Here is a 23,916-nt window from a genome sequence, read left to right as displayed (position 1 = left end):
GGATATGCAGTCTATGTATAGTAGTGGGACTGGATGTCCTGTCTTGTGAAAACAGTTCTTGGTGTGTTTTTTTATTGAGCATAAATCCCACAGAAAGACTACATTTACTCAATCTGGCTCTGGGAGTTGGAGAGGTTTAAGAGGCTCCGGCTCGGGGACTGGGCCTGCAAATCCAGAAGACTGAATGTGCTGTGAGAAATGCAGCTGTTCATGGCGCCAAATGCAGACTGGCAACAGTTTATAACTTAAATTAGTTTTGGCTCCGACAGCTGATTCTAAGAATGGAGGGACCCAAGGAGAACCAAAGAAGGAGCCAAAACGATCCATTCCAGTCGGAATGATTCTTTATGCAGGAAAAGACGAGACTGTTTTTAAAGCTAAATGTGATTAAAACACGCCTGCGGGTCTGATTGTAAAGTAGTTGTTTAAAGCCATCATACAAAATGTTGTTTTAATTTGAATTTCAGTTGGCAGCTATAAGGATCACATTCACAAAGCATTGGGTCATTGTTTTGAGAATAATGGGGTCAGTTACAGCAGCAGCCATTACCATGTCCACCCCTCTAGTCTGAGTCTGTGCTGGGGGAGGGCCTCTGAGGGTAAAGGGGAGAGAGAGGGGTTGTATTTTTATAAAGCATGTGTTCTCCTGCACGCCTGACAGTGATAAAGTGGAAAGGCTCCCAGAGTGGAGCCGGAGTGCCTCTCAAAGACAAAAGAAAGTCAGGCAGACTCCACCGCGGGGCTCTAATTGGAGGAAAGGGGAGGAAAACACTGTCATAATTCAATCCAAAACTACAAAAAAAAGTCGTCGAGAAGCAGATGAACATGGATGCCGAGACGGAAAACTCCTCAAATGGCTTCTCACCAGAGATCAACTTGGAGAAGTTACACAAGATGGCCGCAGAGGTGATTCTGCTGGGGAAATTCCTCCTCAGACTCCTGAACGCTGCTCTGGTGCTGGTAACAGACTCACTGGCCAGGATTTTAGGAAGCAGCCTCTTCAGACGACATTTCCACCTGATGCTGTCTGCTTTGGTTGTGTTTGGTCCTCTGCTCAGTTTCTGGGTGTCACAGTACAGCATCTTCGCCAACAGCAACCACTACCTGTACAGGTACTGCATGGGTGTGTTTCTCCTTTTAAATGGAAATATTCATAAATAGTTGCTATTGTTAGAAATTGAAAAGAAATAGAAAGTGGCATTATGCTCCTTTAACTACTGGAACATTGAAGAACAGTTACATTTAAGAGTTAAGAATTTAAACTGCACTTTCACACCAAATATGGTGAAGTAGGTATTGTCATTAATACGTCTCATAGCTCAACATGCTCTATCTATGCTATATGACGTTACACGAACCAAGTCATTGCCTACATTTGAAGAGTCGATAAACTGTCAATCATGACTTTATTAAGAAGAGAGGGAGAATAAATACTTTTATTAAACACAGGGAAATTCCTTTTTTTCACTTGTAATTTTATGTACAAAAATAAATGAAATGTAAACAATAATAGTAAGAGCACAAGTGAAGGTTCATATTAAAATACATGCTATGCCAACCTTTATCATTATTAAAGCAAGATTATGTAACTTTTGAAATAATATTAAAGACATTATTTGTCTTTAAAATGGACAGTTGAATTCATGAGCAATAAAATCCACTCTTGCTCTCTTCAGTACACTCTGGTATGACCAGTAGCTTAATAGCTAATGCTAGCTAATGCTAGCTAAACTTTGACAGACTCCCCACTACCTGTACCACCATGATATAGCATTCAGCATTATACTGACAGTTATATCAATAGTATGTTTATTGGTGTCTATCCACCCGCACAGTTTAAACTAACGTTACAGTTAATCAATACAGTCACTTAGAAGCTTTTATCCAAAGCGACTTACAATTCCGATTCTATCACATTTCTACACCGTAGACACAGCTACGGGAGCAATTTTTCGACAAACATCGACATGTGACTAGCGGAGCAAGAGCCGGGGATTGAACCGCCGATCCTCTGGTTGAAGGACGGCCCTGCTCTGCACTTAAGACACAGTAGCTACAATTAATCATTGTCCCATGAGGCTTTTTTGTGAAATAATTGAGTGCACTTTGGTCTTGTATAACTCATGTGTGAGGCCATTAGCGAAGCCACCATTCATCCTTTGGTTTGAGTGGATTCAAAAAGATGATTCCTGCTCTCTTGCAGGAAGTTCTTGACGTCCACTTGGGGTTGGACCTGCGTCTTCACGGGCTCCTTCATCCTTCTCCTCTCCATCTCAGCCCGCCGCTCCTCTTCTCTCCTCCTCCGCCACCTCTCTCGGATGGGGGTGGTCGGGTTCCTGTGGTGGGGCTGTCGGCGTCTCCTGACCTTGCTGGAGGATGCAGCGGGAACCTGTTATGAACCCATGACCCCCGGCCGGGATACTCAAGGCGCCACCTCCTCCGTCCAGCCCCTGCTGCTCCTGCACGAAGACCAGACCAAAGCCTCCTGCCTCAAGGCCGCCATGGTGTGGAGAGGCTACGAAGTATCCCAGGACATCCTCATCGTCTGCCTGTGTTGCCTGCTGCTTGTGGAGGAAATGTCCGTCTTTGGTCGTCACCTGGCTCAAACAAAGGCTCTGCAGAGGTCGCCTGGGGCCCCTCTACGGTTCATCTTCCTCCTGTGTGTAGCTCTACTCGCCGTTTGGATGTTCCTGCTCATGTGTTTGCTTGCATACTTCCCCAAGTTCCCCTCCCAGCATCTGGGAGGAGCTCTGGGCTACCTGGTATGGAGAGGACTCTATCAAGGCTGGTACAGACTCAAACCGAGCTGGGCCGGTCCTGGTTTGCCGGCAGAGGGACTGTTTACCACCACGGACATCGACAAACAGCCTTAAGCAGTGTGAAACCCTCACTAGATGTTTTTGGGGATGTGGTTGCGACTCAAGTTAAGGAGTCTAAATCACCTGTAAAAAACCTTAACACTACATACCTCTGGCGTCATATGAATACATTCATTGTAGGCCAATATTGGTCTAAAGCCAGATTCTGAATTCCCATTGGGACAAAAGAAAGCAGACAGAAGTATCAGAATGATGTTGCTTTATTGAGTAATTTGAACCAAAATGAATGCACACGCATGTCAGAGCGGGTGTTTTGTTACTAGAGTGTCACACTACAGCAGTTGTATCTTGCGAGCATGCTGGAGTCTCAGTAGATGAGAGCCTTGCCTTCTCCTCTGGGCTTCTTGATCTTGTCAAAGTTCTTGGTAATGACGTCAAACAGCACAGCCTGCAGACAGACAGAGAGAGACATCAGTGGAAAAGTAGTGAGAGAAAGGTTTAAAAGGAAGATCGACAGCATGTGAGAGAGACATAAAGGTCAGAGGCAGTGGAGAGAGAGAGAGAGAGAGCGATGCCCAGATCCGTTATTGTGGGGGAACAGCTCCTTTCATCATCACCTGTACCGCCGTGTTCATTAACAGCATCAAACACAGGGAGACAATAGCCAGAGGAAGGAGACAACAGTGATTAATGGATGGGAGATGGAGCGCTAATCAATTCAACACAAGCACAGCAATTAGTTTAATTACCCTCCTATTAAGAAGGAATGGATTCCATTTAGGCAACATCCCTGCTGCTGGGACACGACTGGAATATTTTACAGATGTGTGGATAGTTGTATCCAAAGTGCAGTGCATGATTGCAACAGATGGTGAATTAGGTTTGAGACATTAGATTTACAATATCCAGGTGACATGTACGCAGAGTGCAATGCACTCTAACAGTCATGATCCGTTTTTATGCAATCGGATTTTGAACCATTTTCCGATATTTCTACACAAACACGTGAAATACAAGGGTTTTAAAAGTCGGTGAACAACAGGGCGTAGGTGTCTTACATATGTGTTGCAGATGTCCAAGATCACAAGGCGGAGCTCACAGTACTGATACTGGTCCAGCTCATGAACCAGCTGTCTGAAGTCTCCCTGCAGCAGAAAACACACAGTTGATATGCAGAAGCATACCGTACGCACACGGCACATCTGGCATGTACCCAATTTACTCAAAACAGAACACCATCATAATAACTCATTATTTTACACACAAATAGAGCATTCAGTGTGCACACAATGACCACTCAGCACTGAGTGTGTGACCATTTAACACACAGAAACACACACACACGAGTTGCAATGCAGCAGTCTGACCGCATTCACAACATGAGATACTGACCACGTGGGATTGTTTGGAGGCTTTGGCCACAGCGTCACCTCTCTCACTGTAATATCTAACACACACACACACACACACACACACACACACACACACACACACACACACACACACACACACACACACACAGGGAAGGAAAGTTACTCGTCATTCATTTATAACAGTCAACAGGATATATTCCCGTCTGATCGTCTTTAATATCAGCGAGTGTCCAATTTTGGTTAAAGCCAGATTGTGACTATTGCTGAAGAGCAAACAACGTGCTAAATGCTAAACTACTGTGGAGCTAAATGCTTAAGTTTGGCATTTTGCTAAAATGCAAAGTTTTTGTAATATAATATGTACCTTAAGTTTGCTAAGATGAACTAACATTAGCCACCATAAGCTAGCGGGTGTACAGAATTGAGCAACAGTGTGCTTATTGGTTATATATCCTTTATAAAAGGGTGTCTTCAGTTATTATGACTACTTGTATCTCTTTTCAGAACTGTATGTGTGTAGAGTCCGTGACTGGCAAACAGCTGTCTGACACTGGTGTTTTGTTGCAGCTATTTGGGCGCAACAACTAAACACACACATATGATGCTTCTGGTGTTTGATGATCTCTGCAAATTACTACCATGACTGTGGCCAACTGCAAACTGAGCAGAGCTGCAACCAGCCAACTGACAACAGCTGTGTGGACGCATTGCTGTGACTGCGTATTGTGTTTACCGTTCAAACAAAACAAAATCTATCACAAGGGGGCAGCGTTGGTGTGGGCTCTTACTTTGAAATCTGAGTTTGGAACCCCTCGATCTTGGTGCGTGTGTTGGTCAGCAGCTCGAACACTTTCTCCTGTCGGACGAACAAAGATATTAAACCGAACAATACACTTCATAACAACAACACTGTTAAAAGAGAATCATTCACCGGCTACCAACCTGGATAGCCACTCCAAAGTTGTTACCGTCTTCAATTTTAGGGATTTGGAGTTGCACCCACATTGTCACCTGTCGAGGAAATTTGAATTTATTAATTTATTAAAAGAGTTTCACGGTTATCCTCACAACTATGTTACACAGAGGTAGCTTCCTCACACATGTTGTGCACTAGATGCGTAAAACGTAGCGACCACATTTAGACAAAATGAAGCTGAGAGACCGACTGACCATGTTGAGCTTCTCCTTCAGCGTCTGGATCTCAGGCTTCACCTGCTGCAGTAGACTCTCCACCCGCCCGTTGGTGCAGATGGGACCACAGGGAGGCCCTGGTGGACCAAAAAGACAACACCCGGAGACATTGTTTCACTTTCAGCCACAATATCAGAACATTCTGGTCAGCCGTACACCTTCAGCTCATCACAAATACAGAAAACTGCATTTAAAGAGGAATATAAAAGGAATATTCTTATTTAATAGTGACTTGTGTTGTAGATAGCTTGACAACCACTGCAGCATGTTCGTCTCTACCTGAATCTTCATCCTCTTTATCCTCTTTATCGTCGTCCTTGTCTTTCTTCCCCTCCTTCTGCAACAGAGGAACAGAAGGCAGCAGGTCAGAGAGTTTTCGCTGCCTATTAATCTCTTAGACTTCTCTCTCTCTCTCTCTCTCTCTCTCTCTCTCTCTCTCTCTCTCTCTCTCTCTCTCTCTCTCTCTCTCTCTCTCTCTCTCTCTCTCTCTCTCTCTCTCTCTCTCTCTCTCTCTCTCTCTCTCTCTCTCTCTCTCTCTCTCTCTCTCTCTCTCTCTCTCTCTCTCTCTCTCTCAATGAAGATGTCAAACGCTGGATTTTCTTTTTTTCTTTGTAGAAGAAATGTAACCTAGTTGCAGCAGTCCCTGCTCCTTCTGAACGCACTCCAACAGCCTCAAGTGTGTTCCCCTAAGCTGCCGTATGATCGCAAATATTCTTTCAAACCCCTTTTTTCCCTCCACATTAAACTATTGACTTTGGCAGCGTTGCTCTTTTTCCTGCTCTAAATCAATGTGTGCAACATGACAGCAACTGCTACAATAAAGGAGAGATCAGTATGAATGTGGGATACTGTAGAGGGTGAAAAAATGTCTGACGCTTGAGTGACTTTTCTGCTTTTATCTTTAAGTCAATGATGGTTCTGAGCGGCACGGAGCACCTGCAGGATACTTCTACCCCTTAAATGGGTATTCTTTTCAGTATTAGACTATTACAAAATATATTATCTGATTATGGTATAAAAGCCAATGCAGAGCTTTATATAAACCCTTGACTGAGGATCCCAGTGGAGAGGCTTTCAGAAATTCAATGGTTAAGAAAATAAAATACTTAAATACTCCTTATTGTGAAGCCAATGACATTTATATAATATGGCACCGGTGTTGATCTCTGAACACGCAAATGCTTGGGATGTATTTGGACTTCAGACACGTGGGACTTACCTCCTCTTTCTTCTTGCGCTTGGCCTCCTCTTTCACCGGGTCAGGTATCGGGATGTCCAGCGGAGCCTTGAGGGACGCCAGGTCGTCACAGCTGAAAGATGTCTGACAGAAAACACAAATGTCCTGCTGCATTTTTTCCAGGGACTGACATACTCTCAAAACAATCACTATTGGGAGGGAATTTGGTCTCAAAACATTATTGTAAAAAAAAGGAAAAACAGGAAGTCTCCAGTACGGCTAATAGTCACAAACCTTCAACATAATCTGCAGCTCCTCAATCTTCTGAGGGAAAAATTTGGATATCAAGTCTTCCGCCTGTTGTGCAAAAAAAACCCAACATGAATTAATAATAATATGAGGAAGATAAATACATGGTATGGTTGGGAGAGATTTGGGAATATTAGATAAATTACCTCCTTGGTGAATTTTTGGCAGAAGTCATCCACCTGTAACAAAGAGATCACGTGATTTAGTCCTGATCACGTTCCTCTATGCACGGACACTTGTCGCTACATGAAGGATATTCACAGGAACAGCTGTCCACACGTCTTAACAGACCGTTAATTACCTGATAACTAACCCCACCTGCTCACGTCGCGTGACCCCCTGCTGTCTGTCTCGCTATCAGAGCAACCACTTACCTGACTCGTCTCACCTGTCAGCATCACTGACCCCGCCATGTTTGAAGGGAAAGTGGGTTTAAAAGGTCGGTAACGTTACAAACGGCACGTTTAAATCGGGCTAGCAGACGTGTTTTTTGCTCACCTGTTTCTTCGAGTCGGGACGAAGTTCCAGAGAAGCCATGTCGTCTCTGTTGATGAAACGTTACTCGATATAGTTTGTTGAAGCGTTTAAACTCTATCTACTCCGTGATAAAGAATAGCAAAGCTCTTTATTTGTGTAATTCGATGCCGTGCACGACACGGGACAATACTCACAGTTACTCAGCATAAAAAGCGAAAATGAAAGTACGCTTGGACAGTTCCGTACTTTCCCCCCTCTTCAACGGCGGGTGATCCTGTTGCATTGTGGGAATTTTAGTTTTTTAAGGAAGCTTCCGCATTTCCCATAAGGAATGGGAGTGGCAATGAAGAAGTGAAATACAAATATTCTCTTTTTTTAAATAATAAATAATAACACATTCAAATTAATATATATAAAGCTGTAATATAAATACCGTAAAGAAAAAAATTGCATCAACTGCAATACATTATGTGGAAAAATGTCAAATGAATAATCAATGCACGCTGACACGTCTTCGCTTGAGTAGTGTGCATCATCCATCATCATCGTACATACGTTCTCTGTTGTACTTTGTTGTCTTTAATGTCCTTGTTTTTATATTTCTCTTGTTTATTGTATATTCTATGTATGTATGTACGATGAGAGCAATGTGTAACCGGAGTCAAATTCCATGTATGCGCACGCATACATGTCTGATTCTGATATTGCGATGGTTTTCATTACCATTTTGTAACTTTCTTCTTTTTTTCTGTTCTGACTGTGTCCACTAGATGGTGCTGCTGTTCTAAGTGGAGTAAATCTGAGCGCTCTGTGGCAAACTACAGACAAAAAGATAATGATTAACAGCATCAGAGTAAACATGTGAGGTCATGTCAAAAATCGAAAGCACATGTTGATATAAAAGGGTATATGAACCATTAGCCTCAATGACATGAAGATTCCTCTGTAAAATATATAAAAAAATCTTCAACTATATTAAAAATGGATGTAATTCAAAAAGATACAAACTATCAATATATAGACAAACATCCATGGTCTTTGCAAACAAACCATCCCAATAGCAGGAGAGCACCACGTTATCTCGGCACTGATCAGTATAAACCTGAGGCCAAAGTGTGTCTGCTCCAGAGATCTGCTGTTGTTCATGTGCTCTTTCGTCAGGAGCAGTGTGATGACCCAGTCAGGTTAAAAGCCTAAAACAAATACAGGATCCCTGAGCGGGCAGAAAAGGACGTCAGAGCCTCCCAACGTAAACACAAACAGTACCAAAGTCATCTGCACCGTTACATGCCATCATTATGCCAACATACTCCGTGTTACACCAGATTCAGACTGTAACAGGTAAACCCATCAGGAGATGAATAGACGCCACACAGATTGAATCGCTTGGCTGAGAAGTAGGTGGTGACTTGATAGCAGTTTCCTTTTATAGATCTTTTTAATATCCGGCTGAACATCTGCAGTGTGCAGTACCACACAGTGAGACACAATTAATACATCACCCATCAGGCACGTATAGAAGTTGGATCCAAAGGGCAAAGGGCGCACTTGTTTACGGTGCCAGCACCATTAGTTATTGATTCTGTGATTTGATTGAGTGAGTGATTTAAACTCAGCGCAGTGTGTTGTTTTCCGTTCAGGGAGGCTGTTGAGAAATACCGGGGACAAAGGTCGTGTATCTGAACTAAAGTGGGCCGAGAGAGATGGCAGGAGGTAGAAGGGGAGAACTTTAGGATTTGCGACATGTCAGTAAATACACTCTTATAAAGACTTCAACAGCTCCTTCCACAGTTACAATATCGCCATATTAACGTTGTGACTCAATAGCTCCCTTGTACTGAAATGTAAATTATCTCAATATGCAAATACCTCTCAAGGGAGTAATGTACTTCTTTTATATTATGTATTTTGTGCAATCAAAACAGGCTGCTATATAATGTAAATGTTTCTCTGCTGCAATTTCATCTTTCTGAAGTAAACTTCATTAATATTCCTCATTCAGATCTAAGGTTGCAGCAAGCCACAGTCCCGCTTGTAAAAAACTGCTTGCATTGCACATCTCTCTGATTAAGAATAGCAAATAAAGCCAACATGACCTTTGGAAATAGCTAAAAAAATAGCTAATAAAAAATATTCTGAAAGAAACCTAAATTCAAGGACACATGGTCACAGTCAGCATTTGATGCTATATATAGTAGTCTTGAGACTATACTTTATTCCCTGGTGGGTTCAGTTTCTAATTGCAAATCATTGAAAAAGAGAAATCATTGTCAGTTCACTGAGGCTTGAACATGAGTTATTATCCCGTTGCTTGATTAATCAGTTGATCATTGACTTGATAATGAGTTCAGTTCAGTTTCAGAACTTCATTTTTTTTTGTAAGCTTAACACCAGATTGAACTTTGAGGCTGATGAGAATATCATTAAAACATTACCCAATTACCCAATTGTATATTTCTTTCTGTGTGTGTGTCATTTTGATTGTTGGCCTTTAAAAGCAGGGTGAAACGTTTTAATAGTATGAGACTTAACCTCAAATATCTACAGAAGTGAGATCAGCAAGCAACTTTCAACGGACAAATACGATTTCTAAAGGCCGAAGTCCCGCCTGTGCACACTCAAAATCGAATAAGGGTCTCATTAATGCCACATGGCTAAATGATTAAAGCATGTCACAGCTTTTAATGGCTTCTTGTAGTTTTTGCCAGTTGCTGCATTTTTGAATGCTCCCTTTCATAACCGTGGACTGCCGTTGTGGCTGTTTAGCGCGTAGGCATTCATTCATTGTGAATGTGTGTGTGTGTGTGTGTGTGTGTGTGTGTGTGTGTGTGTGTGTGTGTGTGTGTGTGTGTGTGTGCTCTCCATGTGCTTTGGGAGTCTCTGTGGTTGGCTGCTGACTCTGCAGACCCTATCAGAGAACATGAGACACAAGGGCTAAGGTTTCTCTCTTTATCTTGTATCTATGGTATATTCCTCTGTCCCGCCCCCTCCCCTTCACTCCCCTCTTGCTCACAGCCCTCCCCCAGTGCCCAGAGAGAGAAACGTGGACAGGAAACTCACCATTTGAAAAACCAGACACCATGTACTGCTAATTGAAAGAGTATTCCTCCCGGGGTCTCATGTCTGGAGGTCAGAACTGTTTCACCCAGGCTTATCAAAGTTGTGAAATTAATAATTAGGATTAACTGAAACCTCAGTGGGCTTCTTTACAGCCTTCTCCAAAGAGAGCAAAAGAGAACTGCTTGAAATTTGAGCTCCAGAACTGAAACGTTGTGTAACATGATGTCAAAAAGTGCATGTTTCTTTTGGTGTGATGGAAGATAAGATGTTGAGCTCTGTTCTGTGTCTCTTTACTGGTTGATTCTTTAAAAATGTCTTTTGCTATTAGAGCTGAAACCATTAGTTGATTAATAATTTGACAGAAAATCAACTGGAACTGGCACTTGTTTAGGGTCCCCAAAATCCCAGGCCCGTCCCTGAATGGACTGCAGGTCTAGACCATGCACCAATATAATGCAACATGACAAAACCAGAACAACATTAACGTATACGTGTACATGTAGCTTGCCCAAAACAACAAAACGTGTTGTTAACTTATCATGTTGCAGTAACATGTCCATTGGGTTGCGTCAGTGTACGCGTGAGCTCTATTTCCGCACCGTGTCTCGTATTTCCGGGATGTGCCTCTACGCTGGTGTATTTTAGCGGTGATGTGTTCGTGTGTGCTGCTCCGCGCTGCTTCTTTGGAGACTCGTGTCAGTCGGGAGGGGCAACCGGTCGATCAGTCCATGGTTTGCAGGAGGCGTAATTACCACAATATGGACACATACTCCGAAGAAGTAAACTACATTTATTAGTTTGAAAGCCGGCGCGCGCCACCCGCCTCCTCAAAGTTGAGCAGAGCACATATTTCGGCTCTCCACGTTTGAAAGCAGTGAGGCGTTCGCGGACACTCCGGGGGAGTTATCAGTAGTGGTCGTGCAGCAGGACGACAAATAGTCAGTCCGCTGGTTACATCAAGGTCTGTCCGTGTGAACGTCCACGTTGAACAAAGTGCAAGGTCCCCTCAGAGCTCAGATATGAGCAAAGACCAGCTCTAGCCACCACTGCCGCTGTTCCCTCTGCTGCTGACCTAAATGTGCCTTTTTGCACTTTCATTTTTTACAAGTTAGTATTATTTTCACACCGAAAATGTCGTGCCTGTTGCTGGGAGTGATACGAAGGTGAGTAATTGTGACTTTTAGAAAATGGATTTAAAATGTTTTCGCTTCGTGAACAATATATTTTCATTGTACTTGAGCTCATGTTTAGAGAGTATCGTGAGGCTATATGCTTCAGAGTCGTTCAGAATGCACAAAACGGCTACATCTGCGAAGTAAATTCACTTTAATTTCAGGCTTACAACTTAAAAAGTGCCTCCATTTGGTAACAGAATGAATAACAATACAAGTTTATAGCTACTTTTCCAATAAGATGAGACCTGGTGCACTACTCCAGGATCCTTGAATCCTCATTCGCTGTCTAAAACTTGTCCAACTTGATCTCAGACACAAACCTCAGGTTTGAGCAAGGACTTAGCTTAACTACACATAACGTTACTCCAGTTGTTTCTGAAAAAAAAAGTCTGTTTCTGCATTCCCTCTTTTCACCCCCCCCCCCCAGGCTTTGTGATGACACCCCATCACACAGGGACTCTGGAGGCAATGTGAGCCCCCCATGGCATCGTGTGGTTGCTGTTATTGTGTCACTAAAGATGCATGTGAGCGAGACACTGACCCCGTGTTAGTGCATGTCAATATTTATAGTCATCACTCCTCTTATTTGCCTGAATATCCTGGAGTATGATCCGTGTATGTATATGTGTGTGTGTGTGTTTTATTTTTTCACCGAGTACTCGCTGTACATTGTGTGAAGTATTGCGCACGCGTGCATGCTGTAAGTGGTACTCCGGGGCTCGGCTCTGGATCTTCTGCAGACTAGTCTGCCCTAAAGAAAAGTGTAGGCGTGTCGGGGTGTGTTGAGTGAGGATTGGCCTGTGGATTTGGAGGTGTGTATGGAGCAAGAGTTGCCCAGCTGGAAGCTAGAGACAGCCCAACAAAATTGAGAAGTTAATATTCAGCTCCAACCAAATGGTTACAGTAATTGGTGTCACCACAGAGGGGATTATTGGAGGCCTAGGTAATTGATTTGGGGGGGGGGGGGAGAGACCTCCCGTGGAGCTGTTGTTAAAGGAGACTGATTCATCAGTTTTCACAGATGGGACTGACAAAGTGCCTTTATATTTTTTTTGCCGATCAAGGCTGCTGAGACAGTAACTCTAATGTCCTTTTTAGATCCCCTTCAGCGAATCATTCTTCTGTTCAGATCGTGGTCAAAAAGCCTAAAGATCCTCTGAAAACTGTCAGTTGTCTGCCACACATCAGCCATGTTTCTAATTCCCTCTTTACAACAAAGGGCACAGTACTTTACTTTGTTATCTTTGACTGATCCTCACTTCTAGCGTCTTTTAAGGAGAATAATAACTTTTTGTTGAACTTCATAGTTTGTGTAATTCTGATTGTCTGTCACCTGAACATTGGTGTGCGAACAGGAAGAGGATACCATCTTCAGTATGAAAACTGACCTTAAACTGCATGTTAAAAGTGTGTTTTAGGAGTCTGTTCATGATTAATTGCGCCCGCATCAATAATTAAACACGGCACAGGTCACTTGTTAAGGAGTTTGAACCCTGCGGTTGCATTAGACGGCTCTCCGCTCTTTGCCCTGTCAGAGCTGCGTGTTATTGTCTCTCTGTGTTCCTGCTGCCCGTTCCTCCTTTTGTGCGCTCCAACCAGATTTACTCGTGTGTCCGCATGCACAAGTTCGCCGCGTGTCTGTGTGCGCGTGATGCGCGCATAATGGAGCGCTCGGTGCAGCCAATTGGGAGCCGCGTGGCTGCACTTGACGGGACGACCCCATTGTCTGTGAAACAACAAAGTAGAAGAGTGTGATTTGTGTTCCCGGTGGAGTAAGCCGTTGTTGTGGGACTGTTTATGGGTGAAAATAGTTTTGGCTCAAATCCTTATTTGCAGGGCTTCTCATTTGAGGATGCAGGGTTACGAATTTGTGTATTTTTCACATTTTTAAAGAGGTCGCCCGGGGTCATCCACATTGTCCACAGACAGACAATGGATGTGTGTGTGTGCGCTTTGTTTTCTAATATGGACAGACAGGAAACGCGCACACACACAGGCTTGTGTTTTTTTTTTTTAACAGCTTGCATATCCACTGCCCTCTCAGTGGCTGGTGTTAGTGAATATCATGCTAATCTCAAACAATAGGCCCGGGCCCCCCCTCGCATGCCCCCCTCTCTATGTGGAGAAGTCTGTTTGAGGCTCTCAGGTTGCACTAGTAACTGCACCAAAGGGCACCTTGATGTCACATGAAAAGAACGCAACTCCAGTTTGGGCGTTGTTTAAACTTGTGTTGAAAGTGTTTGTGCTACCTCAGGCTCTTCAAAGTCAAAAACAAAAAAAAATCGATCGGCAGTGAATAAAGACCAGAGCAATCTCAAAGATGAGGCAGACAAAATATCTGGAGCGAAGTTAACCTCGTAAGAGACGGAACTTGTCTTAACCCGCTAAAGTCACAAGTAAAGGTCCCAAAAGAAGAAGTAACGAATTGCCGAAATGCCCGATCTCTTTCAGACGTGGCGGCGTCCCGGCGAGTGTCGGGGTTCGGTCTCTGGCCTCCATCGCCTCGCTGCCCCCGGCGGTGGCCGAGTTTGTGAAGAGAGCGGCGGATGAGTGCAAGCCCACCGGTGTGCATGTGGTGACGGGGACGCCGGAGGAAGCGGCCAACATCCTGGCCGGTCTGGAGAACGACGGGATGGTCAAGAAGCTGCCCAAATACGAGAACTGGTAAGGGCTTTTAAAATTCTGTGTCCCTAATGACATGCGTTCGGTGGTGTGCTTTTACGTTCTTTTGCGTCGTGCTCTGATTCCGCCTCTGTTTTTGCAGTTGGTTGGCACGCACAGACCCAAAGGACGTGGCTCGGGTGGAAAGCAAGACTGTGATTGTGACCAAGAGCCAGAGGGACACCATCCCCATCCCTGCCGGAGGGGCGAAGAGCCAGCTGGGCAGCTGGATGAGCGAGTCTGACTGGCAGACAGCCAGAAAGGAGCGTTTCCCGGGCTGCATGGCAGGTACAGTGGTGCATGGAAACAACATGTTTCGTCCCCTGTTGCCATAAGGTGTGCGTTTTCAACTTCCCTTTTAAAACTTTCAAAGTTTTGAGTGGTGGTAATTTTAATCTGAATATGTGGGAATTAAGAGTTGCTCCGGCGGGAGAAAAGGTTCTGATATCTCTGGCCTAATATAACCACCGTATCAACATGTGTCTATCGATACAGTGCTGCCTGAAGTGGAAAAATAAACTGCGCTAAAGTGTTGTTCACGCTCCTCTGTGTCCTCTCTGCAGGTCGGACCATGTATGTGATTCCCTTCAGTATGGGTCCTGTCGGCTCGGCTCTGTCTAAATACGGTGTCCAGGTACTGACTGTGCTCCACGCTTTATACTCGGCATGTAAATAAAGCAATACGCCTGCCATGTTGATTTATTATAGCAATTTGTTCCGCAGTATATTCTAATATATTGCTGTAGCACTTTCTAGTTTTATTATTTACTGAATGTTGCAGGTTGTGGGATCAGGGTGATGAAACATTTTGTTCTGCTTGAAGGTGACCGACTCGCCATATGTTGTGGCCAGTATGGGGATCATGACTCGTATGGGCACACCTGTGCTGAAGAAACTGTCTGAAGGGGCGGAGTTTGTCCGCTGTCAGCACTCTCTGGGACAACCTTTACCTCTCAAAGGTACACATTCCAAGAGCATGAAACAAGTCCTTTTTAAGTGCTTCTTATTGCTTAAAACTTACTAGATCTTACAACTTCCCCCTCTTTCCAGCCCCTCTGGTCAACTCGTGGCCCTGTAACCCGGAGAAGGTGCTGATATCTCACCTGCCAGACTCCAGGCAGATCATGTCCTTCGGCAGTGGCTATGGAGGGAACTCTCTCCTGGGGAAGAAGTGCTTCGCCCTCCGCATCGCCTCGCGCATCGCCAAGGATGAAGGCTGGCTGGCCGAACACATGCTGGTGCGTGTGTGATACATTGCTGCCTGTAAAGCCTGCGCCTCATGCTCATGAGGACTTAAACATATGCTCATTTGTTTCTGTAATAAAAGTGTGATGATCTAATTTATGTAAGGAATCGAGATTCATGCTGTTACATGTCAGTCAGCTTTATGAACGCAGTTTTAAAAAAATGATCATTTGAGAAATGCAAACATGTTTTTCATTGATCAATCAAATTATATGCAAACATACGAGGGAAAAATGTAATAATAAATAACAGATTAGGCCTTTTTGAAGTTATTTACAGGAGAAAATGTGAAAATAAAATTGATGGTTCCAACAAAAATGATCTGCAGGCCAGTATCACCATCTCTTCCTGTGATGGGATGTACTTTTGGTCATTAATATAACTTTGGCCACTAATGATTACTGTTATCTCTTTCTCTCCCCCCCTCAGATTCTGGGTATCACCAACCCTCAGGGAGTGAAGCGTTACGTCGCGGCGGCCTTCCCCAGCGCCTGTGGTAAAACCAACTTGGCCATGATGAAGCCATCTCTGCCAGGCTGGAAGGTTGAGTGTGTGGGCGACGACATCGCGTGGATGAAGTTCGACGGCCAAGGTGAGAGGGGAAGGAGGATGTCCCGCGCACATTGAATCACTCGCATAGATGGAGAATCTCTGAATCCTCACTGGTACGTCTGTGTGTGTGTGTGTGTGGCTCTGCAGGGAAACTGAGGGCCATCAACCCGGAGAACGGTTTCTTCGGCGTGGCTCCCGGCACCTCGGACAAGACCAACCCTTACGCCATGGCCACCATCGCCAAAAACACCGTGTTCACCAACGTTGGCGAGACCAGCGACGGAGGAGTGTGGTGGGAGGGCCTCGACCCCCCCGCAGGCGGGGTCACGCTCACAGACTGGCACGGAAAAGCCTGGCAGAAAGGTAACACCGGCGTGCCCTCGGCTGTTATGAAGACATCAATCTAAAGTGTCCTTCTTTGTAGTTCAGCAGTTCTAGAGGAGATGAATTGGTTTTACCACTTTGTTTCTAGTGAACCTCATTGAATACTCAGCAGTTTTACTGATTTAATTTTAGCTTGACTCATGTGTTTGTGTCTTTGCCAACAAAGACATCAATTATAATTCTTGTTGGGCCTAAAACAGAGCAGGCAACGCTCATATAAAACCCATATATATATTACTCTTTGGATAAATCAAACTAATATGTAAAGAGTCAACTGAACAGCCATAGAGTAAACAGGGCCATCTAGTGGTATGTTAAAGCAATGCCACCTATCGAAATGGAGAGACCTGTGGATCAGACACAGTATGAACCATGACATTCAGATGTAGATTAAAATCATTTTTTAAAGATTACTGTGACGTTGAAGGTAGACTAAACTGTTGTTTCCTGTGTGTAAAAAAAAAAAGGAAGCTCGACCCCGTGTGCCCACCCCAATTCCCGCTTCTGTGCCCCGGCGGCTCAGTGTCCCATCATTGACCCCCAGTGGGAGAGTGAGGAGGGCGTTCCCATCGACGCCATCATCTTCGGAGGCAGGAGGCCGGAAGGTTGGTGCTCCTCTCGTTGAACATCCAGAGTTTATTTGAATATCATTAGCATTTTCATTTACGTTTTGTGAGCTAAATGAGTCCAACTTGCATTGCAAACCAGAAAAGGAAGCGCACAAACATCGCGCACAATGACACGCTGCTCGTGTTGCCTTCTTCTTTTAACACATTCCATGTTTGAGTCGTTACTGCTACAGTTTGTGTTGCGAGTCAACGTGAGAAGTGGAGCGACACACGAGCAGCAGTGCATTAAACGTGATAAAATGTTGACGTTGTAGGAGTCCCTCTGGTGTACGAGTCCTTCAATTGGCAACACGGAGTCTTTGTTGGAGCCTCCATGAGGTCTGAAGCCACGGCAGCTGCTGAGCATAAAGGTACTAAAGCGCACCTGATCTCCATGTGGTCTGAATCCCTGTAAAATACATTCGTACTGATTTACAGTTCTGATCTGGTTGACTATGTTTTTTGATATTGTGTCATCACTTATAGTATTGATGAGGTGTTTTAGGGTAATAGGACGTTACTAGTGCTGTTACTGAAGCCAATTCTTTATCCTCCAGGCAAGGAGATCATGCACGACCCCTTCGCCATGCGGCCGTTCTTCGGTTACAACTTTGGCGACTACCTCGCTCACTGGCTGAGCATGCAGAACCGTAAGGCCCCCACACACCTGCCCAAGATCTTCCACGTCAACTGGTTCAGAAAGAACCCGGCGACCGGCGCCTTCCTCTGGCCCGGCTTCGGCGAGAACGCCCGCGCACTGGAGTGGATCTTCAAGCGCTGCAGCCGGGAGAGGGAGGACGAGGCGGCCAAGAGGAGCATCATCGGCTGGCTGCCAGAAGATGGCGCCATCGACACTAAAGGTCTGAGCGGCAACGTGGATATGGGCGCCCTGTTCGACGTGCCCAAGGCTTTCTGGCAGAGGGAGACGAAGGAGTTGAGAGCCTACTTCACCCAGCAGGTTGGAGACGATCTGCCAGCTCAGGTGGAGGCTGAGCTGAAGGCACTGGAGGACCGAGTGCACAATTAAAACGCTACGGACAGGAAGTTTAACCAGAAACAGGGCGGTAGTCTCTGATGACTCAGGATTCAGATCGTTAGGGTGCACTCAGGAGTCACTGGCTGGGTTTACACACACAGAGAACTTAGTTCTGTCCCCACAGATTTGGGTTTCATCCATGAAATGTAGGTATAAGAGAGTTCTAGTACATAAAACGATGTTTTTTTTTTTTTTTTTTCAATGATGAATAAAAAACTATAAGCCTCAAAAAGACCAATAACCAGTAGTTAACTTTCTCCCTGTGTGAAAACACAACCAGTGACTCTCGTGTTTCTCTTTTATGAAGATAAATCTGTTTGGAATAAAAACATCAGAGATAAAAAGCTAATAATCTACAATGCAACAACTCTGGGAAAAGACTTCCCACTAATAACACTGGTGAGAGAGACTGGTGGAGGGAGGGAGGTTTGTCTCAACATGAAGGTTAGATTTCTTTGACGTTGTCCAACTCCTCGTATAGAGAAGCTGATGTCACTACCTCCACTCACTCGCAAGACCTGGCACAATCAACACGGCCTTGTGGTGCATTTTGAGACATTTAACAATACAACCTCGAGGATGCTAATGTTTTCAGGCTGAAGCCCAAAGATCTGTTTTTGGCAGAATTCTGACAAAAACTATCTTAATTAAACATTTGTATTCATATTTTTTTAAGTGAGTTATAGCACCAGATATTTTAATACACTATTGACTTGAGTCTCAGGAACTGCCCTTTCTATTTTGAATGAAGCTTTATATTCAACTACATTTATATCAGAAGACCATTAAGTACTCGAAACACCTCTTTCCAGTGGGAGTCACTATAATTCATTTTGCCGCTTATGTAATGTTTGTGATTAAGTTGTGATTTTCAGGTGGTGTTTACACACAATGTGTGAAATGTTGGACCAATAAATGCAACTGAGATTAATAGGTAATTTTAGAAGTCGTACATGGTTTTTATTACGGTGCAATGAATACATGTAGAAAATGTGTCTCATGTTCATTTTTGAAGTCATTAAGATACAAATAAAAAATGGAGAATACAAAAGATGTAAGAAACAGAAGAGCTCAGTAAAAAACTAAATGACAGAAACATTTAAAAAGATAATATAATAAGTACAATGTTAACGTGTGAACAGAAACATTTAAAAAGATAATATAATAAGTACAATGTTAATGTGTGAACAGAGCTGTCTTTCAGAATACTTCCCTATTGAGAGCTTTGGGACCTCTATTTGAAGTGATCTGATAACACATTTCCTGTCACACACTGACTTCATATGGGTGGCTGTGTGACACACAGCCACCCATATGAAGTCAGTTCAAAAACATATATGATGGTGTCTGATGACTGGCTAAAACTATCTGAGCTGCAGGGTGTGGAGGTTTTGAGTTCCCCTTTAATTAACTGTGAGCAATGAAGGTTGCATTTTCTCCTGTTTCTTTTTCTACATTAACTCAGAGATAAAACTTCTTGTATAAGTAAAAAGCATATTAAGAATCCAACCCAAATGTGACCACAAGACAACACTCATTTTCTCTTCACTTGAGCGTAGAGATCCTCTGGGACGTCAGCAGTCTGTGTAACGTTTGCTGAGTTGGACGCTTTGACCTGTGCATACAGCGTGTCCTGCTGCTGCCCACTGTCCTGCACCGAGGACGGCTCAGGTCCGAGCCTCGAGAAGTTAATCTCTTCGTAATGGACGTCTTCTTCTGTTCTCGCCGTCTCTTCAACAGTCAGACTCTGCAAATAAATAAATAAAGCAAATGGGAAGTGTTTGTGAACCTTCAGCCGGATCCTTCCAAATGACTACAGAACTACAGAGTTTGGTATGTTCTCACCTGACTCTGTTGTGCAGTTGGATGTGTTGACTTCAAACGCCTGGAAGACAAAAGGTTGGGTTCAATATACAGAGTGCCAGTAGAAGATTTAATTTGTGTTACTTACCGAACACAGACAACCAGACAGATGAGTGCGATGATACCAATGATTCCTCCAAGAACTGCGCCCAATAGTAGAAGGTTATCATTGCCTCAAGACAAGATGAAAAAAAACAAATATAAGTGACTAAATGAAGACAATGTGAACATGTGACAATATCCAATTCCCTTTAATAGTTACCTTCTCTATTCAGATGGATCTCTGATGATGTCTGATTACCAAGCTCATTGGTGGCCACACAGTAATAAACTCCTCCATCAGTGACATTAAAGCTGTAAAAGTCTCCTTTAGACACAGTGACGGGTCCGTCTTTGCTGATCTTGAACCAGGTGAAGCGGCTGACGGGAGGATTGGCTCTGCTGGAGCAGGTCAGGGTCACCCAGCTACCTGCTGACACCAAACCTGGTGGACTGATGGACACCGAGGTGTCCTTTGGAGCGTCTGAGGAGAATGTGACGGAGATGTGAGGTAAGAGAGCAGCATCAGAGCCTGAACGAGATCCTTAAGAGAGAAGAATCGTTATGTGCTGACAGGATCCAACAACAAACACTTACATGAAACATTGAGAGTCGTTCTCTCCTCTGATGTCTTGACATCTTTTCCTTCATTCACAGGATATCTGGCAGAACAGGTGATGATGAATCCATCATGTTCGTCTGACAGAGTGATGATCTTCTGGATTTTAGTTGTGAAGGTTCGATCTGTGTTTTCCTCTATCGTGATGTGAGGGTCTTGTTGGAGGTTCCAGGTGAGTTTAGGAGGAGAGTGTGGACAGGGAGTGAAAGCTGAGCAGCTTATAGAGACAGACTCCTTCTCCTTCAGACCACCTGAGATCTCAATCCTGGGCCTTGGAGGAGAATCTGTGGTTTCAAATCAAACACAGATTGTACACTGAAAAACACAGCAACAAGACCAGGAGTCTACTGCCATGCTAGCAGTACTCTTCTACATTTGAGGTCAAAATATTGTACTTTTACTCCACTAACAACTTTTGGATTGTGATTCCTTATTTTATAAAGAACGTGTTTGTTCTGGGCTTCTTGTAATGTTTCTGAGTTATTAACAGTTCCATCAAAGAGACATTTCCCCTTTTGAACTTCTCATATCGTTTCATTTCAAAAATAGTTTGAGACTTAAAAAGACAAAAAGTCTCCACTATTTCACAATGATGCAAAGATTAGAGAAATGTCCAAAATATGAACACATATGTGGAGCAGAAATTACTTTTTTTCACCTCACGACCCCTCAGATTCATCTTGTGACCCTCTGTAGAGGTAACATAACATGTAAACTTACACTAATGAATGTAGATTTTGTCAAAACAAAACTGAAGTCATGAGACTTCCGTTAAATGTAAAGGTCCACATGAACAGGCAGCTTCATCATGGGACTATTAATAGTAGTGCACAAAAAAAGAAATCCCTTAAATATCCATGAAGTGTAAACATTTCATTCTCTGGTTGGTCTCTGTAGCAGATATTTACATTCACATTGAAGGTTAGCTTCAACTGATATCACTTTTTATTCTAAACAATAAAATCATAGACTGACTGATAAAAACTAACACTCACTTACCTAGAACTGTTATTTGAAGAGGATTACAATGAGCTGTTCCCAGATATGGTCGGTTCTCAATCCTGAAGTGGTATTTGTCTGTGTATGATGTGATTAAACTGGAAAATAAAGTGGTGCAGTTGTTCTGACTCAGGTCTCCAATTAGAGTCATTGGATAGATGTTATTCTTCCTGCTACTGTTGAAAACCACATTATCTGATTTTGAAATGTAAGGTTCATTTTTAATCCACACTCCGAAGGTTGTTCTTGTTCTGTTGAATTTCTCCTCTGATATAACACTGAAGTTACATGGGATTTGCAAACATGATCCAGTCAGTGCTTCCATCTCTTGAGGTGCAGTAATGAATAGAGCTGGATCCGGAACACAAGCAGCCAAAGCACCTGTGAAACAGACTATCGATTAACAGTGGTGATTACATGTGTAAGAAAACAACACAAACATGAAGAGAAATATACTTCAGCAGTAATATTTTGCATTGTGGTCTTTTTTTCCCTGAACAGTTTTTGTATTGATTCATTTCTTGGTTTTACATCAACGAGGCCGACCCCAGTGGTGACCAAACCGTCTATATCTCCAAATAACTAAGTCAGTCTCGTCTCAGTGACAAAAGAGCTCAGGCAGAAAATACAGATTGTAACATTCACATGAATTTAGGGTAAAATGATACGTGTCAAATAGTAAATGACTCAAGAGAAATACAAGTGACTGAACCAATAGCTCACCTGAGAGAAAGAAGACACTCAGTAACATGTTGGCTGTCACCGTTCTCACTGACCGGACTGCCATGACACTCATCACCTGGATTCACAAACACAACAATGCAGTGGATTTTACGAAGCGTTCAACATGCTCTGTACAACCACAAGTTACTGTGTGTTAAGAGACCACCGCTCACAAGTCTGCAAATGTGTACGACTCAAGAGTGTAAGATGAGAATAAAACCACGAGTGTTGTCTTACCAAAGAAGCCCACATCAACAAGAGAGAGACAAATAGATCCTTTGGGTGGTTTTAAAGAGAAAATAATGATATTCATGAATTTCAACAGTCCAGCAAACCAACTTCCCTTTTTTAGCCGTTGTAATTTTAAACCAAGCTCATGGAGAGGGGTTGGACTTTGTCCAAGTTCTCCCCTCTCGAGCCCCCGGCTGAGCCCCGCTGTGTTGGAGTTCTCCCCGGAGAACGAGAGGGTCGCTCATGTGGGCAATGACGGAGAAACCTGGCGGGGGGTGATTGGGAGGAACGGCTTGCCCGATCTGAACGCGAGTGGTGTCTCATTATTGGACTTCTGTGCTAGCCACGGTTTGGCCATAACGAACACCATGTTCGAACATAAGGTGGCTCATAAGTGTACTTGGTACCAGAACACCTTAGGCCGGAGATCAATGATCGACTTTGTAATCGTATCATCTGATCTGCGGCCCTATGTCATACGAATATATGCGACTGCTCTTGTGAGTTTGTCATTGTGTTACATTGATTTGGACTATATTGTCCGTTAATGACGCAGCGTCCCGTCATGCTCGTATTCATGTATCTGCACTCTGCATTTCGTGTTTTGTATGCTAGGTGTTGAATTTCATGTAACATTTTTATTTCATTTGTCAAATGTTGCAGTGTTATGTGAATATGCGGCTTTTACACGAAACAAATAATAACCCGTAGCTGTGACGTCATAGTGAGGTTATTAGAAGTGTAGAACAGCACTGAAGGCCCAGGTATAAAATCCACGGCCCGCCACTGCCTGGTGGTGAGTTGGATCAGATGGCGGGGGAACCGATTGGAAAGACCTGGTGAGCCCAAACGTATAGTGAGGGTGAACTGGCAACGTCTGGCGGAGGACCCTGTCTGGGAGGTCTTTAACTCCCACCTCTGGAAGAACTTCTCACACAACCCGAGGGAGGTTGGGGACATGGAATCCAAATGGACTATGTTCAAAGCCTCTATTGTGGACGCGGCCGGTAGGAGCTGTGGCCGGAAGGTCATCGGTGCCTGTCGTGGTGGCAACCCAAGAACCCGGTGGTGGACACCGGAGGTAAGGGAAGCCGTGAAGCTGAAGAAGGAGGCCTTCAGGGCCTGGTTGGCACAGGGGTCTCCTGAAGCAGCTAAGAGGTATGGGGTCAGATCAGTCTCAATAATTGCAAATGCACACAGAAAGACTCACAAATGCAAACAGGAAGATTCACAAATGCGCAAAGAACAATTCACAAATATATTCCAATGCACAAATAAATGAATTACGATTCATATAAATGTGTACTACTGATATGAGGTATCGTAGAGCTCTGGGTGAACATAGACGGCTACAATATTTATTTCCTGATTCAAC

General features: G+C 43.8%; 4 protein-coding genes across 5 annotated transcripts; 2 read left to right on the top strand and 2 right to left on the bottom strand.

The window, feature by feature from the left end:
• Positions 1 to 610: 610 nt before the first annotated feature.
• fitm1 (fat storage inducing transmembrane protein 1) lies at positions 611 to 2,956 on the top strand. The gene is made up of 2 exons (XM_079181013.1): positions 611 to 1,112; positions 2,204 to 2,956. Exons 1-2 carry the CDS (start codon positions 820 to 822, stop codon positions 2,871 to 2,873), a joined length of 963 nt encoding a protein of 320 aa, XP_079037139.1. The 5' UTR covers positions 611 to 819; the 3' UTR covers positions 2,874 to 2,956.
• Positions 2,957 to 3,061: 105 nt separating this feature from the next.
• Positions 3,062 to 7,632, bottom strand: psme1 (proteasome activator subunit 1). The gene is made up of 12 exons (XM_079181014.1): positions 7,541 to 7,632; positions 7,368 to 7,413; positions 7,016 to 7,048; positions 6,855 to 6,917; positions 6,603 to 6,704; positions 5,663 to 5,720; positions 5,363 to 5,460; positions 5,135 to 5,203; positions 4,981 to 5,048; positions 4,212 to 4,266; positions 3,878 to 3,964; positions 3,062 to 3,267 (listed from the first exon to the last, which is right to left on the bottom strand). Exons 2-12 carry the CDS (start codon positions 7,404 to 7,406, stop codon positions 3,187 to 3,189), a joined length of 753 nt encoding a protein of 250 aa, XP_079037140.1. The 5' UTR covers positions 7,407 to 7,413; positions 7,541 to 7,632; the 3' UTR covers positions 3,062 to 3,186.
• Positions 7,633 to 11,063: 3,431 nt separating this feature from the next.
• On the top strand, positions 11,064 to 19,028 carry pck2 (phosphoenolpyruvate carboxykinase 2 (mitochondrial)). Its single transcript, XM_079181806.1, has 11 exons — positions 11,064 to 11,569; positions 14,033 to 14,245; positions 14,346 to 14,530; positions 14,806 to 14,876; positions 15,066 to 15,201; positions 15,293 to 15,480; positions 15,917 to 16,079; positions 16,187 to 16,402; positions 16,891 to 17,028; positions 17,307 to 17,402; positions 17,589 to 19,028. Exons 1-11 carry the CDS (start codon positions 11,538 to 11,540, stop codon positions 18,056 to 18,058), a joined length of 1,908 nt encoding a protein of 635 aa, XP_079037932.1. The 5' UTR covers positions 11,064 to 11,537; the 3' UTR covers positions 18,059 to 19,028.
• On the bottom strand, positions 18,748 to 22,554 carry LOC306712502 (myelin-associated glycoprotein-like). 2 transcript variants are annotated; one of them, XR_013767556.1, is made up of 9 exons: positions 22,548 to 22,554; positions 22,311 to 22,386; positions 21,588 to 21,968; positions 20,567 to 20,872; positions 20,193 to 20,453; positions 20,019 to 20,103; positions 19,913 to 19,952; positions 19,200 to 19,814; positions 18,748 to 19,149 (listed from the first exon to the last, which is right to left on the bottom strand). XR_013767556.1 is itself a non-coding variant. In XM_079181807.1 (8 exons), the coding sequence occupies exons 2-8, from the start codon at positions 22,381 to 22,383 to the stop codon at positions 19,602 to 19,604; spliced, it is 1,359 nt and encodes a 452-aa protein (XP_079037933.1). In that variant the 5' UTR covers positions 22,384 to 22,386; positions 22,548 to 22,554; the 3' UTR covers positions 18,748 to 19,601. The 2 variants fall into 2 exon arrangements, 1 of the variants encoding a protein (XP_079037933.1); XM_079181807.1 differs by having other exon boundaries at positions 18,748 to 19,814.
• Positions 22,555 to 23,916: the final 1,362 nt, after the last annotated feature.

Source organism: Pholis gunnellus (genome assembly GCF_910591455.1).
Source record: "Pholis gunnellus genome assembly, chromosome: 20".
Taxonomy (NCBI): domain Eukaryota; kingdom Metazoa; phylum Chordata; class Actinopteri; order Perciformes; family Pholidae; genus Pholis; species Pholis gunnellus.
This window is presented reverse-complemented; position numbering and strand designations above follow the sequence as displayed.